The sequence below is a fragment of the Cebus imitator genome, unplaced genomic scaffold (genome assembly GCF_001604975.1).
Source record: "Cebus imitator isolate Cc_AM_T3 unplaced genomic scaffold, Cebus_imitator-1.0 Scaffold10, whole genome shotgun sequence".
Lineage (NCBI taxonomy): Eukaryota > Metazoa > Chordata > Mammalia > Primates > Cebidae > Cebus > Cebus imitator.
Window position 1 is genome coordinate 10,267,915 of NW_016107325.1, and position 18,074 is coordinate 10,285,988.

Below are 18,074 nucleotides of genomic sequence, written 5' to 3' on the forward strand. Positions count from 1 at the left end.
GGCTTGTCTTCAATATGATACTCTATTGTAATTCACATTAAAAATGTAATGAAGTGACTGACACAATGGAATTTGGTATGAAAAAAAGTAGGGCCACTGCTATATTGCTGTGTTTTTAAAGTGATAATATATCCAAGGTAAGGGACTTTTAAGCTAATAATCATAGTTTTTCTTTTTGACAGAATGGTCACCATTCCGTTATGCTCTTAATGTATTTCTGAAATGCATATCTTAAGTGGGTACATACCACTAGGTTTCCAATCACCATGACCATCATGAAGACAGTAAGGCACATGGCTTGGCCAGCAACCTCCATACAATCCCACATGGTCTCTATCCACTCCCCACACAGCACACGGAACACAATCAGGAAGGAATGGAAGAAGTCATTCATGTGCCAGCGTGGGAGCTGACAATCACTGGCGATCTTGCAGACACAATCTTTGTAGCTTTTGCCAAAGAGCTGCATGCCAACCACAGCAAAAATGAAGACAATGATGGCCAACACAAGGGTTAAATTTCCCAGAGCTCCCACAGAATTGCCGATGATCTTTATTAGCATATTTAATGTTGGCCAAGACTTTGCCAACTTGAAAACTCGCAGCTGGAAAATAAAAAATATATATATATATTTTCATGATCCTTAAAAGTATTATATGTATTGAGCTTTACCTAGAAAAGGTAGTTAGAATTCAGTATCTTACAACATCTGATCTGCCCTAACCCTCTCAGGCTTATGGCTAATTTTTGGACTCCATAGGAAAAGCTGTTTTTTTCCATATTTTAACCATGTAGATAATTTTCTCTGACAGTGAATTTTTTTTTTCTTTCCTTTCCTTTTTTTTTTTTTTTGTCACTGCAACCTCTGCCTCCCAGGTTCAAGTGATCCTCCTGCCTCAGCCTCCCAAGTAGTTGGGACTACAGGCACGTGCCACCACACTTCGTTAATTATATATATTACACACACACACACACCCCACCCCCCCCACACATATTGTATATGTGTGTGTGTGTATATATATATATAGTGTGTATGTGTGTGTTTGTGTGTGTGTATATATATATATATATATATACATATTTTAGTAGAGACAGTTTCACCATGTTTGCCAGGCTGCTCTTGAACTCCTGACCTCAAGTGAGCCACCTCCCTCAGCCTCCCAAAGTGCTAGGATTATAGGCATGAGCCACCAAGGCCTTTGATAGTGAATTTTTAGTGAATACTTGGAGTCCGACTGTTCTTAATTTGTTTTACAAAGGTGGTTCTAAGGCCAGGCATTATAATATTAACATCTGAACCTGAAAGACCTCTGCTGAAAGTTATTCATTTGCCAATAGTGTGCAAAGTAACATCATACTGAGCCCTATATAAGTGGAGAAAAATGTTCATTATTCATTAATGCTCCTTAGGAGTATTGATGTAGCTACATGCACCTGCACTGAAAAATTGGAATAGTTCCCATGATTCTATGAATATTTTCCTGACCTGTAAAGATATATGTGTGAATTAATGGGCATGTTTAGTAATCCTACAGACTTTCTCTCCTTTGATTTTTGCAAGGTGCATATTTTCCAGAGACAGACTTAGAAAAAGTTTCTATATGCACATTTTACATCTGATTTTCATCTACTGCTACAAAGGGCTGTATATATTTTCAAGTTACTATTAAAAGGTTACACACTTTCATTAAAAATATTTTCTTAGGTCTAGAAATATTAACTGCAGTAGGTGCTAGAAGCAAAACTTAGTGAAAATAGCAACTGAGTAATACATTAATCTTTATGTAATTATGTTCTTTAAAATAAGGGTTTTTGTAAATAATTGAGAATTTTTTTTCCATGTAGGAACAGTTTTGACAATGCAAATGTTCCACAAAAACTTACAATGCTAATGGTTGTGTGGTAAAAACCTGACATTGCTATGCAAGAACCCTGACTGTTAGAAAGGTTTTTGCATTTAGTGCTTTTTTTTTTTTTTTTTTACCAATCGAAATGAACGGAGAACAGATAATCCTTCCACATTGGCGAGTCCAAGTTCTACGAGGCTAAGCGTCACAATAAAACCATCAAAGATATTCCAGCCTTCTTGGAAATAATAGTAAGGGTCCATGGCAATAATTTTCAGAAACATTTCTGCTGTAAAGATCCCAGTGAAAACCTAAGATCAAAACAAAATTACTCTAATCCCACCAGATAATGATAACATACATGACATGAGATTTACTCTTAGAATATAATGCTTACACTGTTTTCCCATAATGATTTTATTACTAATTTAAATTTGTATGGCAATTTATAGTTGATGAAAGACTCTCATCTACATTATTTAATTGTATCCTTATGGAAACACAAAGGATATAATTCAGATACAATTATTACTTTACAGATAAGGAAACTAAGGGCTTTAGATGGGTGAAATGACTTGCTTGATAGATAGCAGACAACAAGCAAATGGCAATACTAGGATTTGAGTACATGTCATCTATTCTTAACAGTGCTCTTTCCATTATACCAAACTGCCTTTTCTCCAGACTTTATATAACACAAGTGCTGACAGCATTTTGCCCATGAGCAGTTTTATTTGTCTATAAGCTTACTCCTATTTCCCTCAAATCAGAGTTACACATTTTTATCTACTATTATACTAGGTGCATTACTATTATCATTCTTTGTTATGCACATGAAAAAATAAATTTACTTCTGTAGTATAAATAGTAGAGTTTCAAGGGTATACTAATAAAATGCAGGTTGTTATGCATAATGTTTCTGCTTTCCACCACCAGAAATCCTAAACTTCAAATCAAATATTACAGAAAATGCATACATTACTTTAGATAGCTATTTCTTTCAGCAAATCAAAGTTAATACTCCTAAGTTGAGTTGACTGGCAAACATTTTAATAATTTTTTTTGAAGCACAAAAAGGAAAAATCAAGTGGAAAACTTTACCAAAAATGATCTTTGTAATCATACAATACACAAAATGTACTGGAGGTTTTTAATAGTTCATGTTTTGGTATAGAATAGATGGATAAAACAATATATGTACTACCTAGATCCTGGAAGAAGAAAATCTGGAGGCATTTTTGAATTGTTAAATTATTTCTTGCAATGATGTTGACTAAGAAGGATAAAAGAGATTCACAAGTTTATTTTAGCCTTCTACAGTAAGAGAAATTATAATAACTCAAAAAGTATGTTCTTAAACAGTGAGCTACTTCTGGATCTTGAAAAAGTTATAAATATTACTGTTGACTTTTCAAGTAGTACTGTATGCCTATGCCTTTCTCAGTTTTTGTGAGCACATTAAGGGTCATTATTTTTGGCAAAAAGTAGAGTATGGCCAGCTAAATATAATTCCCATTTTGCAGGGGCCGGGAAGCGTGAAAGATGGTTGAAAGGCTGCTATACACAATTAAATATAAACAGTTTCTCAAGCAGAAAATTTGAAGACTAAACACATTTACCTTCCAATATGCTTACCAAGTTTCCTACTGTAAGCACATTGTTGAAATGGTCCGTCATTGGATAGTGCTCCATGGCCATGAAAAGAGTGTTTAAGACAATACAAATGGTGATGGCCAGGTCAACAAATGGATCCATCACAACCAGGTTGACAACATGCTTCACTTTTAACCAATATGGAGAACAGTCCCAGATTAAGAATATGTTGGAAAATTTATACCAGCAGGGTGGGCATTTCTGCCTTGATTCTTCAAGTTCTAGATTAAAAAAAAAACAAAAAAAACAAACAAACAAACAAACAAAAACCACCAAAAGATGTGCTTTATACACAAGACATTTATTTTATATCCACTAAACTTACTTTCAGTAATCAGCACTTTTTTGTTACAGAGTCAACATTTTTTGTACTTGTTAAAAAAATTACAGAATTTACTCTAAACCTCCCAAGGATATTTCATCAGACACACACATAGAACACAGGTAACAATGGCTAGTTTTTTGTCTTATGCACTGATACTGTGGCTCAGCGACTAGCCTCCGGTTAAGTGAGTGCTTTTTCACGGGAAGTCTCCATGGGAACATGGTTTAGGGTAGTGTAGATATTGTGCACAACCCTATGTGAATTACTCGACATTGTCAACCTCAGACTATGAGAGTTAGGATAGGGATTGATGAGACCCAAGAATCATCTTTTTAATTTGTTTTTATTTTGTGAAAACAACCTGCTCTTCCTCTACAATCTTGAGAGTACTTAGAATGAGGCTGAAAAGGGCAGTACTGCTGAAGTCTTAAACTAATGGAACAAAAAGAGGGTCACTATGACTAAAGAAATGCTTTATTCTGCATTTTCAAAGAGATGTCACACAGTTAGGAAATCATTCTTAGTCCCAATACCACTGAGTTTAAAATAAATTGTTAAGGCCTCTAGAATATATGAGTACATACAGCAAATAACAGCTCTTGAATTAGACCTATTGTTTTCTTATTAGATGCACTATTCCAAACTCACAAATATGTTTGTTTGAAATGAGACGATATAAGTTTAGTAAAAATAATTGAAACGGAAATGGAACTTGTCACCAACCTTCTACTGTATTTGTTAGAATGCTGGCTATGCTCATTGCTCGTTGTCTTTGGGAAGGATCTTCTAGAAAGTCCATGGAAACATGGAAAGAACTTGACCTTCTCTTTCTCATTTCAGTTTCAGTGGTTGTTCCCTGTACAAAAAAAATGCTAATTCATTAAATGATTAACTTGAGCAATATGACAAGCAAGCAACCAAATGGTGACACAGTGAATTTCATGAAACACATGCATCATGCACTTTCATATTCAATTGGTGATGGCAGATATTTCTGACTTATTGTATCATTAGCCTGGGATGTTCAAACTGTTAACCATTTAGTCATACAGCAAAAGCCGAGATTTTAATCCCCTGATTGAATAATTTTTTTAAATATGAAATAATTTTAATAGAGTTGATGAAACTCTTGAGAGACATATTTAACAGTTATTACCCTTATTTCTGAACTAATAGTAAAAACCTAATAATTTAAAAGAAGTCATATACGTGATCAAGGCACTTGATTTTTGAGAAGGTAGCCATTTAATTTTGAGAAAGTATCAATGATTATGAAACACTTAGCTGCCATCTCATTTTCTGGACACAAGATGTAGATGGTCATTGACAACACAAACTCTATGTTAAAAGGAACACACACATGCTGCATGGACAACAGTTTCATCCAGGGTACCAAAGCAATAAGTCATCTAATTCTGACTTAGTCATGCCTCTTCATGCTGATATATTTCCAAGTGAGTAAACAGTCTAAGAAGAGGCAGCATCTGTTTAGAAATTCCTCATCTGGGTATACATTCACAAATACATAACATACCTTTGTACACAGACAATTATTTTATCTGTCTGTATTAATAATATATTTGTGTCTCTTCATTTAGATTAATTTTTAGAAGACCTATATCAGCATTTTTAGTAAGAAAAATATGAGTACTAGGAGTATTAAGGTAACAATGACGCTATCTACTTATGCACAGTGTTTTTGAACATCTAAACTAAGGCAGAGATATATTGAAGAATCCATTGGAAAGATTTATTATACACCCTTGACACTTAAACATAGGATCATTCATTTACTTTTATACCAGAGCCTTAGAGGATGTTCTGCTATCTAAATTCAGTGTGGGTATATAGCAAATCATCCAACGGGAGGCAGTAATTATTGTGTCTAATCAATCCTTAGAACTTTTAAAAAGTAAATGCATTCAGGTTTGTGCAGGAGACTGTTAAGGTTTTATTAAGTTTTAGTTGGTTAGTCTATTAAATATATTACAAGATGCAGGTGCATTCACAGCGTGACCAACCAGGGATCATTCTCAAGATTGCCGTTCTGTAGAAACACTGGCTGGTGCAGCAATAATGGGCCAGCCATGCCTGAACTATTTAAAACTTCCTTACATTGTCATCAGTAGCTGGCTTATCTATTATCACCTCTGGCAGAAGCTGTCCAACAGGCGATGTAGGAACTGAAGGTCCACCAACCAAGGAAACCACACCATTGCAATCCACAGTGCTGTGCATCTTCCCATTCGCTGGAAACACTGCCAGCATCCGGGATGACCTACTGGTCTGACTCAGGTTGCTGTTGCGTCGCTCTCCATGTCGTCGGGGCACAAACAAGGAATCTCTACGGCTCTCGTTATCCTCAAAGGTACTGTGCTCATCATCTGCAAAGTCATTCTCAGATCCCACATCCTTTGCTCGTCCCCTAAAGCTGAAAAGGCTTGTTCTACTATTTCGCCTTGGTGAAAATAGGGAGCCACGGATGCTCAGCAAAGACTAGGAGTTTGAAACAACAGACAAATAAAGTCATATTAATATGGCCCTTTGGATGTAATTTCATTTTGCAAGATTAAGTGGAAGGAGATTTCAGCATTCATAACAGAATATGACTCATTCCTTTTGGTTATCATTCTCATTTTATGTGTGTTTACATTAAATTAAAATAGCTTTACAAAAGAAGGTTTCTCTCCCTTAAGATTAAAGAATAAGGAGATAGATTGCAACCTTAACATATTGAAAACACACACACACACACATACACACACACACACACACACACACACACACAAACCCTGTGAACCACCATTTGTTAAGTTCAAAGGGAAACATCCTCAGTATATGGCAGTGGATGTGGTAAACATTCAGTGAACACTGGCAGCATGACCTTAACAAGGCCACTTTGGTTTTCATTGATCTTTTCTTTCAAAAACTTTCAACACTCCTCACGATTTATTTTAGTACACCTTTCTAAAATCGCTTTAATTCTTATTTCTCTTTCACCTATGAGGCATTGTATTGTTGGAACTTGAAGTTCGGACTTCTGAAATCAGAGTGATGTGCCTTTCTATCAAGTATACCTGACTAATATTTTCAGAAGCATGCCTGATAACTTATAAAGAAGTTAGGAGGAAAAACAACACAAAACCATAAAATAGCCAAAGGGCATTTCTGATTAGCTATCCCCAGTTCCACATTTTTTTTCTTGAAAGTGCTGAGGATCAGAAAGATTAAATGTCATCAGTTAAAGACAAATATCAGCAGACAGTATCAGAATGAAAATCCAGGTCTCCTGATTGTCAACTTGATGTTATCTTAACTACGCCTAGCTGTAGATTTTACATATCTGTGGAGTAAAATTTTCACATAACTATGTGGAGATGGGATAAGTTCAAATATAATACGACAGTGGTCGATTCAGTTGATAAAAATTCCTAAGTCTATTTTAACTCTCCCTCTCTCTCCCATGTTTTAATTTTCATCCATACATCAGTAAACTCAGCAGTGCCATACCTGGTGTGGGGAAGAGTACCTCTTTTCATATGTCAATCTGTTCCCTTCAATGGAGAAGCGAAATCCTTTCCTCCTGATGCTGTCCTCAGATTCAGATTTATGGAATTCATCCTCATCTTTCTCTTCCCCACCAGACTGCTCTTTCTGTTTTCTTTTCTTCCTCCGATTTCTCCTTTCCTTGGCACTCTTGGAACTCAACTTAGAGGCTCCTGATGAGCTGTCTGAGAGCCTGCCTGCTGCACTGGGCTCCCTGGAATGTTCTGAGGCAGTTGCAGTCACTGCTTGCTACATTTAAGAGAAAGAGTTTTAGCATAACACCTGAAAAGACTGTATCTTTCTTTAAAATGGCTGAAGTGTTTGCATGACATTTAAAAAATATATTGAGTTGATTGAGGATCATCTCACAGAGAAGATGCTCTGGAAGTGTAAGAGGAGGTTTTTTTTTTTTTTTTTTTTTCACCTCATGAAGGCTTTCAGAGATAATTTGGTTTTCTCCATGGTAACATTTATTATGTCTGTGTTAATGCCCTCAGACCACATATTCAAAAATATCCATCAGGCATCAACAAGAACATAAATGCATTACTTGTTGGGATTTGATTTACTCTGAAAATTGGTATTTCATTAGTGTTTTCTTTTCTCTGAAAAAGAAACTGGAGCATAGAAGAAAAGCTAATGAGTTACCTGAAGTCATATCTTAAGGCAGGGGAATGGGATAAGAATCTGACGTACTTTCTCTAGTTATTGAAATTGGATTGTCCAATACCCTCAAGATACTGTTAATCCAATTTATGGTCAGTTATAATAAAATCCCTTTCTGACCCATCCACAATATCCAGAAGAATGGAAGAGGGAGAATCAACAGTTTCTGCTGAGCAAGATAAGACATCCACTTCTCCAAAAACTGTTCCCACCATCTTCGAACTCAGTACTGGTTCTTAAGGGCCACATGGACATGGAATAGAACAATGTTTTTTGATTATAGATTGTACTGACACTAAGTTGATACTTTTTTATTATTATCATTGTTCCCAGGGTAACCTCAATAAATTAATTACTCTTGCATGTAAATTAATATTTCTGAGACAGCTTTCTTCTTTAGTACAGGCAATAAGTTTGCATGCTAAACAGAAAGATGAGAGTGATAGGAGATGCATTTTATGATTTATCACACTGCAAGGACTAACACTTCACTATAAAAATAAGTAATCCCTTTTAGATGAGTGATCTCTGTAAGACTGGTGACATTCATATATCTATTGGATGCTGCTATATCAGAGACCATTATATTATTTTATTGCTTCCTTATAAAGGTAATATAGCAACCACATTAAAAGCCAACATATTTTTAGGTAAAGACAAAAGAGACTATGTTTAAGAACTAGAGGAGCAACTTTTTATATGGTAACCAATGATTTCTTGTTCTAAGAAAAGAGAATTTCCTCCCAATGCCAGTCTACTCATTCAATAAATGTCTCTCACTTGAAAAGACCCCAAAATAACATTTTCCCATTACTTAGAGAATCTTCCAATGATTAAAATAACATGAGAGAGTTCTATTGTGGTTAATATTACATACATCTTAAAATAAATTAACAAAATATTTAAACTAAATAAGTAGATTATCAAAACATAGAAATCTTTACTAATTCCTCGTATCATGACCTGCCCTTAGGTATTCACTTTCTCTTCAATATTTTTGTAATAATCAGAACAACAATAAAAGGACAGTGCCGTGAGACAGGCCAACTTTACCTGAGCTGCCTCCTGTTGCTTTTTAAGCTGTTCAATCATCTGCTGAAATTCAGCCTCTTTCTGTTCAGCTTCTTCCAAGGTGGCCTGATTCTGCTCCTCATAGGCCATGGCCACCACAGCCAGGATCAGGTTTATTAGGTAGAATGAGCCCAAGAAAATGACCAGCACAAAAAATATCATGTACGTTTTCCCAGCAGCACGTAGTGTCTGTAAACAATAATATCAGATTTATTTCTCAATATTATTTCACTAAGTGGTGGCTTTGACTTTCAGTTTACTTGTATGTCTAGCAAAACTCAGATATAAATAGCGATTATCTTGGTCACAGCACCCTGTACTTTTTTTGATTCTTTGTTTCTTTAACTTCAGCTTTTTACTTCTCCCCTAGCTTATGCATTCACATTATGATCCCTAGGGAAGAATTCTTGTATTCACCAAGAATGAAACAGTCAGTAAAATACCATGGAGTCCTCCATTAAAGAGCTGAGCCTTTGAGGAAAGTCAAGGAAGAGACCAAAGTTATCTTTCTATGCCTGCTTCTTCATTTTCATTACCTCCCACCTGAGGGATAATATTTGAGGGGGCAGATAGGGCTGAAGAGAGAATGTGCCTTCTGTTTAGGACAATCTGTGCCTGAGAAGGGTAGAGAACAGGTTTTGAGCCAAGCAGAAATGGGAGAGAACTGCAGTCCCTGGCATCACTCTGCTCAATACGTATTATAATCAATAGGATAGAGGAACTCAAGTCTCATTTCAAGTTCTGCTCTTTCTACTCTATTATCCCATGGTTTTATTTTCATAACTCAATTGGTTTTCTTGTATTCTTTTTCTTAAGTAGAGAATGTGACTCTTTCGTTTCTCACCAGTTGATAAAGATTTTCCCAGAAGTCCTGAGTCATTAGTCGAAACAAGGACAAAAAAGCCCAGCTGAAGGTATCAAAGCTTGTGTAGCCGTAATTGGGATTTCTACCAGCTTTCACACATATATATCCCTCTGGACATTGGCTGCAAGTGGGGCAAAAGAAAGTATTACCAGATATTCGGCTGACTTTTTACTATGATACCATGCTCTATTTATATTATATGATAAATAAGTAACTAATATTGTATGATAAGTAAGTAACTAATCTATTTCCCAACTTTGTGTATAGTCTTATTAGCTACTTGGTGTCATCATTAAAATATCGTACAGCATTTCTAATAATAATTTACAAAATAATTTTTTGTTGATAATTTGCATTTTCAACATCTCCATTTTTACTACTATGAAGTCTCCAGAGTTTATAGTTCAATATACTTATTTAAGAGAAACAGCATTGTTATTATTATTTACTCCTAATAAAGGAGTAAAAATAAACTCCTTTTTGGATTTTTGCTGTTATGTGCAGTGGATGTTTAATAGATATTTTTCTCCTTTTTTTTATACTTTTGTTTGACGTTCAGGGGTGAATGCATGTGCAGGTTTGTTATATAGATAAATGTGTGTAATGGGGGTTTGTTGAACAGATTATTTCATCACCCAGGTATGAAGCCAGTACCCACTAGTTTTTTTCCTGGACCTCTCCCTCCTCCCACATTCCACCCTCTGGTAGGCCCTATTGTCTGTTGTTCCCCTCTATGTGTCCACATGGTCTCATCATTTAGCTCCCACTTATAAGTGAGGACATGTGGTACTGTCTGGTAGTTTTCTGTTTCTGCAATAGTTAACTAAGGATAATGGCCTCTAGTTCCATCCATATTCCTGCAAAGGACATGATCTAATTATTTTTTATGGCTGTAAAGTATTCCATGGTGTACTACATTTTCTTTATCCAGCCTATCATTGATGGGCATTTAGTGTGGTTCCATGTCTTTGTTTTGTGAATAGTGCTGCAATGAACATACATGTGCATGTGTCTAAAAGTATTCTTGCTTTAAAAAACATAAATCTTGCCTAATATTTAAATAATCTCATACTTTACAAAAAACATTACATATAACAAATTAATGTCAATAAAATTAGTTGGCTGTTATCTGCAGTTTCTATAAAAACAGAGAAAAGATGCACATGTATATATATATATATATATATATATATATATATGTGTGTGTGTGTGTGTGTGTGTGTACACACAAAGATACACAGATACACACAAATTATTGACTTACCCTGCATCAGAGCTATTTCCACATAGTAGTGCATCTAAAAAACCCTCCAGGAAATAATGATATCCTGTTTCAAAAAAGAAAGTTATATGATGAACATTTGCATTGTTAAAAACACTAAAATGAGAAGAGGAAGGTCAGGTTCTACTTTTAAGTTTATTGAGTAATTTTAAATATATAATTTATTCAAAGACACAAGCATTTATCTCTTCTCCCTCCAAATTCTAGATATTTTATCTAGATACTTTACAGTGCAAAGTCTTTCTTCATTATGGTAAAGTTAGTGACAATAACAGTTACCAACATAATCTTTCAAAAGGGTATTAGCATTTGTCCACCATTCTCATGAAAAAAAATCATTCAGTAAAAATAGACAGAAATGACAGGAATTTCTTTGTTTTCTCAAAACAGCCACATATTTCAAAATAAGAGAATAGTATATCTTCTGGTCTTCTATATTTTTAACAAATATACATTTAATAATTAAATATAATTTATATTCTCACAGAATATAGCCAACTTACAGTAAAATATGCGTAAATCATATCAACAACTGAAATGAAAGAAATTTTAAAAAGTCTTAAATACTAAAGCTAAAATAATGACTCTAGGTGAACACTACATTATCTCAAAGCTGCCTGTTTCTTGCAAACTCCTTGGCTTCTTGCAACATCCAGTTCTTCTGTAACTTCTTCCTTGATATTTTCAACTTTCTTTCCACTAAATATTGACACAATTAAGAACCCCCTCACTGTGCTACCAGTAACATGTATATACTTGAATTATTCTTGTAGTAACACTCCTATACTGTAATTACTTATTTACAAGCACATGTCCTAGAAAGAAAGCCTGGATCATTAATTATTTCTATATTCATGTTTGTTTGAGACTGGATGGCCTTTCTGTAAAGTTTATTGAATGAATAAGTAAATAAAAGACAAAAAGAGAAAAACGTGAATTGTACAATCACTGTTGGATTTTGTAAGAACATATATTTTCTAGATGTCAAGTTTTCTGAGGAATTTATTCCATGCAGTGTTCCATAAAGGACACAGAACCACATAAGGAAAAATATCATTTTTATTTCTGCTATCTTGACTTCTTGAACTCACACAGGAAAGTTGACATAGTATTTTCTAAATTTCAATTAAAATTAAACAAAGTGAAAAGATCATAAGAGTTTCTGGATGATATTTTATAGCTTTTGATATCTCATATTTATAAATGAAGTTTTTCCTATTAAATTCAATTATCTAAAAGACTTAACCTGAGGAAAATATGAATTTTCAGTTACAATATTTATCTTTAATTTAAATCGATTTAATTTTTTTTATCACTTTCAAAAATGAGCCATTTTATTTATATTTGCATTTGGCTTAATATAAGAATCATAGATGTTGACAGCTGAAAATGACCTCAGATATTATTTATTTTTTTCACTTTGCATATAGGAAAAATGCAGTCCAATAAATTTTCCCTAGAGAGAATACACCCTAAATAACCCTCCTAGTCAGTATTTTGAACTTAGATAAAACAAACAACAGATTTTGGGGAATTGGTGACTGAATTGGAACTACTGGCATCATATCAAGTGAATAAGAAACATTTGTGTATTTCTCTGACACTGTTCTTAATTCAAAGATTAACAACTAAAGATCTACAACTAAATCTAAAGATTTACAACTGTCTGCAAATTATTTATTAGAATATCACTGAATGTCATGGAAGAGTTAATTTGTATCAATCCAAGGTATTTTCCAGATTTATAACTATAAGGAGATGCTGATTAGTTCTTTCTTTTTTAACTATGCTGTCATTACATTAATAAGTACCAAACCACTGGTAACTTTCTGTAATTTATTCTGTTTGTTCCACACAATCAGTCACTGAAGTTTTCTTTCTTTTTTTTTCCAAAATATTATTCATCACCTTAAAATAATAAATGTATACTATATGCAAGAACATCTAAAATCTGAGTTGTGTAGGTTTAATGCTTTTCCTTAAAAAAGACTTTTCCATTTCTTATTAATCATGTTCTAATTCTCCTTGATTTTAAAATATTACTACTGGCAGATTCTAAAATTAAAGAGAGAAAAAACTTACACACTTTTTATTGTCACTTTAGAAAGAGAAAACGTATTAGCACAATTATTATTATTACTGAGATAGAGTCTTACTCTGTCACCCATGCTGGAGTTCAGTGGCACAATCATGGCTCACTTCAGTCCTGGCCTCCCAGGTTCAAGTGATCTTCCCATCTCAGCCTCCTTACTACCTGAGACTATAGGTGCATGCCACCTCACCCAACTCATATATGTATGTGTCTATATAAAATATATACACACACATATATACATATCATATATACATTATGTTATATAATATATGTGTGTGTATGTGTATATATATATATATATATATATATTTTTTTTTTTTTTATTCAGAGAAGGGGTCTCACTATGTTGCCCATGCTGGTCTCAAACTCCTTGCCTCAAGTGATCTTCCAGTCTCAGCCTCTCAAAGTGCTAGGATTATAGGTGTGAGCCACTGCAGCTGACTAACATTTTCTATTACTCTCACCTGAAGTTTTATTAACTGTAATTTTCTTTTTTTTGATGTAATACTACTTTTCAAATATAAGAATAATATATACTTTTAGATATCATTTTATTTCCTTAAAGTAATAAAATAATCTATTAATCTATAACACCCTGAAGCCATTAATTATCTCCATTATTTTCCTCAGTGTTTCTGATACATAAAAGACATTGTGTAATTAATGTATAATGGCTACATTTGCATAGTACTGTAGAATTCACAAAAGGCATTCACATATTTTATCTCCTTTGATTATATCAGTTACCTCAGAAAGAATGTATAGTAACCAAAGATCCTAGGAAAATCCTTTCTAGCTGAATTCTTCAGCCTTCCAAATGATGATAAAATAGAAAGTGGCATTTAGATGTCAAAACTAGAGTAATTATGAACAAAATAGTTAAATGTATGTGTAAGCCATTGATAAGGTGATTAACAAAATTCTTCTTTAAAATTAGTTCCAGAAATATAAGTAATCTATTATTTAAAATCCAGGGATAGAAATACCAAATACGATATAATTTTAAATATTGTTAAATAGTTTGAATAATTTCTTTTTTTTCTTCTTGTTTTTTTAGAGGTAATTTTCTTTTTTTTTTTAGAGACAGGGTTTCATTATGTTGGTCAGGCTGGTCTCGAACTCCTGACCTTGTGATCCACCTGCCTCAGCCTCCCAAAGTGCTGGGATTACAGGCCTGTGACTGGCTGATTCGGTAATTTTCTAAAAGATCACAACTTGTTATGTGTTCATTTAAAAATATTTTTCATGCATAGATGGAAGGCACATTAGCAATGAAAAGACTAAATATACATAATAGTAATTCTTTTTTGTAAGTAATTGTTTTATTTATTTTGTTAGGTTTTAATTTTTAATTTTAATTTTTGTGGGTACATGGTTGGTGTTTCTATATATGGGGTACATGAGATGTTTTGATACAGGCATGCAATGTGTAATAAGCACATCACACAAAATGGGATATCCATCTCTTCTCAAGTCTTTATCCTTTGTGTTACAAACAATTCAATTCTACTTTTTTAGGAAATGTATATAACAATAATTCTTACTTGAATCTTGAATATATGACTTCCAGTCAAACTCGAAGACAGTTTCATTTATAAGTGTGCCATTGTAATTCACAGTTATATTCTTTTCTATACTATGTTCCTCCAGGGAAGCATTGGTGGGAGGCCATTGTATACATTTATTCCTCAGGTTGCCCATGAACAGCTGCAGCCCAATGAGAGCAAACACGCTCAGACAGAAAACAGTCAGGATCATTACATCTGAGAGCTTCTTCACAGATTGGATCAGGGCTCCCACAATGGTTTTCAGGCCTGAAAGAAAGAAGCCTATTACTGTGAAGACTTAACACATCTGAAATAATAAAAGCTTCACACAATTTTCTTGAAAACATAGATTTCATGCATAAGTCCAAAAATGTTTACAATGCTAGTGGAGAAGCAACACTTCATGGAAAGGGGAGGCATTTATGAAGATGAACTCCAGAAATGTAATGATTTAAACAATGGAATGAAGATTCATATCCCATTAGGCTGAGATAAAGTAATGGAAGGTTCATGTTCTTCATGGAGCCTATATTAAGGAAAGGGCTCTGTCTTTTTCCTTTTTGCTACTGAAACTTGCTCCACACTTTGATTAGGGTCAGAGGTCAGTTTTATAATAAAATATCTGAATAAATATTTTAAAATTCCTATGTATAAGTAGAAAATATTTTGCTGTGAAACTGAAAGTGGTTTGCAGTAGAAATGTGCCTTAAGATAATAAATCCTCCATGCAAACTTACACTATTCTTTATTATCTTATTCCCTTCTCTTTTGTTAGCAAAATACTTAGAAGATTTACATTGTACACACATAGTCATTAATGACTCTAATAAATAAGAAACTACAGACTGGTACATTCAAAAGGGAGTAAATTCTTGATAACGTTAACATGCGGGAAAAAAAACCCATGATATTTGTAAGTGCAAATCACCCTGACCTCAAATTACAGTATCTCACATAAGACATTGTTAAACTCCAAGGTTGATAAAACTTATGTCTAAACAATAAGAATCATTTTCTTTGGAATATCTAGTCTTATGATTCCATTTAAAAAAAAAAAAAAAAAAAAAAAAAAAAGATGCTGAAAAACATGATGGAGTCAGTCTCAGTGTCTAACCTAGCTCTCACCTGGAATGACTGAAATTGTCTTCAGTGCTCGAAGAACTCTGAATGTTCTCAATGCCGAGACATTGCCCAGGTCCACAAATTCTGTGACGTACCTGTAATAGGGAGTTCACACACAAACACAATAACAAGATACAAAGAAAGCACTGTAGATACAAGGAGCCTATGCTTTACTCTAATCACTTCTTACCTGGAACTACAGAAATAGTTTTCAAAGCTCTCAAGACTCTGAAAGTGCGAAGAGCTGAAAATTTGCCTAGGTTTACAAATTCTGTTACAAACCTGTAGAATTAAATCACAGTTATTCAAGATTTTAGCAAGATTTATATTACTTGCATGGGTCTTTCATAAGACCTTCTTAGTGATTTTAAATGATAAATATTGTAAGTGGCAAATCAGAAATTAGATTCCATCACTATGGAAAATATGTAAAATCACCCAACAGAAATTTAGGCTTGAAAAGGCAGATTGCCTTATTGCTTTTATAGATGAGATAAGATTTTCCTAGTGTAACTTGGAAAGTTAGGCAAATTAAGAATAATACTTCATGACAGTCCAATAATGCCCCTATTATTATTGCCATTTTGTTCTTAAGAAATAGAAGTCCTGTATGCCTTCATTTGAGCTATGGCCAGAAAACCTGGCAAAAAATTGGCTCATTCTAATCAGATAGGAAATTAAGACCAAACATGCAGTATTTGGAGTCCTGAGTATATCAGTGCTACCTCTCCTGCCCCTATCCACTACATCACAGTTGTAAGAGACCAAGAAATCAGCTCCTGAAGAAGAGATGAGGGTAAATGTTGATGGGCAGCCTCCTCCTACGCCCTACATTAACTTACTCCTGAATGGTTTTCTATTATTTTTCTGGGTCTTTTCCTGAGGAAGTTTACCACTAGAAAAAAGCACAGGGGTGCATAAACTAGGCATATTACTAAGTGGATATGAATAGTTGATAAGGGTAAAGAGGTTTATGTTGAGACTAAAGAGATGAAGAAAGCCATAAAAGGGAAGAAGGAAGGGTCAGGAGAGAAACAGAAAGAGGCAGAGAGAATGTATCCCTCTAAAGGTCTAAGAAATCAGTAATTTAACATATTAAATACATAATATTTCAAATATCTTCTTTTCTTTTCTTAGTTTGATTTGTCAGATTGTTTTGATGTTAGTAGATATTTTTTATTATTCTACCAGACCACAAAAGAAGCTGTGTGTAATATAAGCAAGGTCATTGCAAATTTGTGTAGCCAATAAAACTGTTTTGTGGTTGAATTTTAAAATTGATTTTCACAGATGTATTACAAATATGCTTGTGTTTTGATATTAGAATGTATATATTCATATGTGATTGTGTGTGTATGTGTGTGTGTAAGAGGGGCATATATGAAATTCTCTGACAGATGCTGTGTGTGAAAATTGTAGTTTTCAACTACTGCAAAGCTTTCATGCCATGGTGAAATTCCACTTAGACCTTTATTGTGCTACGTTGAAATCCAGAGTTTGGATAAATCACAGCAAAATATTCCACAAGTAAAGCAAGCCTATTTTTAAAAGCATAAGCACTGATAGAAAACCAGACGATGTTCTCTCTTAAAGTTTCAAAAAAGGCACTTACGCAAATGTAATGACAGTGAAATCAAGCCAGTTCCATGGATCCCGAAGGAAAGTAAAATCCTCTAAACAGAATCCCCTTGCAATTATTTTTATAAGTGATTCAAAAGTATATATTCCTGTGAAGGTGTATCTGAAAACAAACATCCAAAAAATTTGATAAAGTTACAGTGTTTTTTAATAGCATACCAATTTCTTATCACTCCATCAGTGGAATAGATGAATATTAAAAAAGAAAATTAAGCAGATGGATTTTATTTTCATACAAACAAAATGTAGCCCTAAATTTAAATTCAACTTCCTAATACACAAAGAGTTGTTTTATAAAGTGTCTTAAGAGTACTGTGAGAAATTTAAGGTGCATGAAATCTATCTAGCTATTGTCTGAAATGTCTTGGTATTTACACAAATAAACACAATCTCCTGAGAAATATTTAGTATGTTTAC

The 18,074-nt window shown here is 33.9% G+C and overlaps 1 protein-coding gene across 4 annotated transcripts in view; it reads right to left on the bottom strand.

Moving 5' to 3' along the window:
* LOC108317712 (sodium channel protein type 1 subunit alpha) overlaps positions 1-18,074 on the bottom strand; it is a 144,683-nt gene that overhangs the window by 40,330 nt on the left and 86,279 nt on the right. For 2 of the 4 annotated variants that reach the window (XM_017548370.2, XM_037745791.1), the window contains exons 5-16: positions 17,632-17,760; positions 16,023-16,114; positions 14,895-15,164; positions 11,238-11,301; positions 9,953-10,094; positions 9,091-9,297; positions 7,336-7,620; positions 5,941-6,321; positions 4,549-4,681; positions 3,483-3,721; positions 1,985-2,158; positions 248-604 (exon numbers count right to left, since the gene is read on the bottom strand). In XM_017548370.2, the coding sequence (XP_017403859.1) occupies positions 248-604; positions 1,985-2,158; positions 3,483-3,721; positions 4,549-4,681; positions 5,941-6,321; positions 7,336-7,620; positions 9,091-9,297; positions 9,953-10,094; positions 11,238-11,301; positions 14,895-15,164; positions 16,023-16,114; positions 17,632-17,760 (2,473 nt within the window). The remainder of the gene's footprint in view (positions 1-247; positions 605-1,984; positions 2,159-3,482; positions 3,722-4,548; positions 4,682-5,940; positions 6,322-7,335; positions 7,621-9,090; positions 9,298-9,952; positions 10,095-11,237; positions 11,302-14,894; positions 15,165-16,022; positions 16,115-17,631; positions 17,761-18,074) is intronic. The other 2 variants (XM_017548385.2, XM_017548376.2) reach the window with 2 other exon arrangements.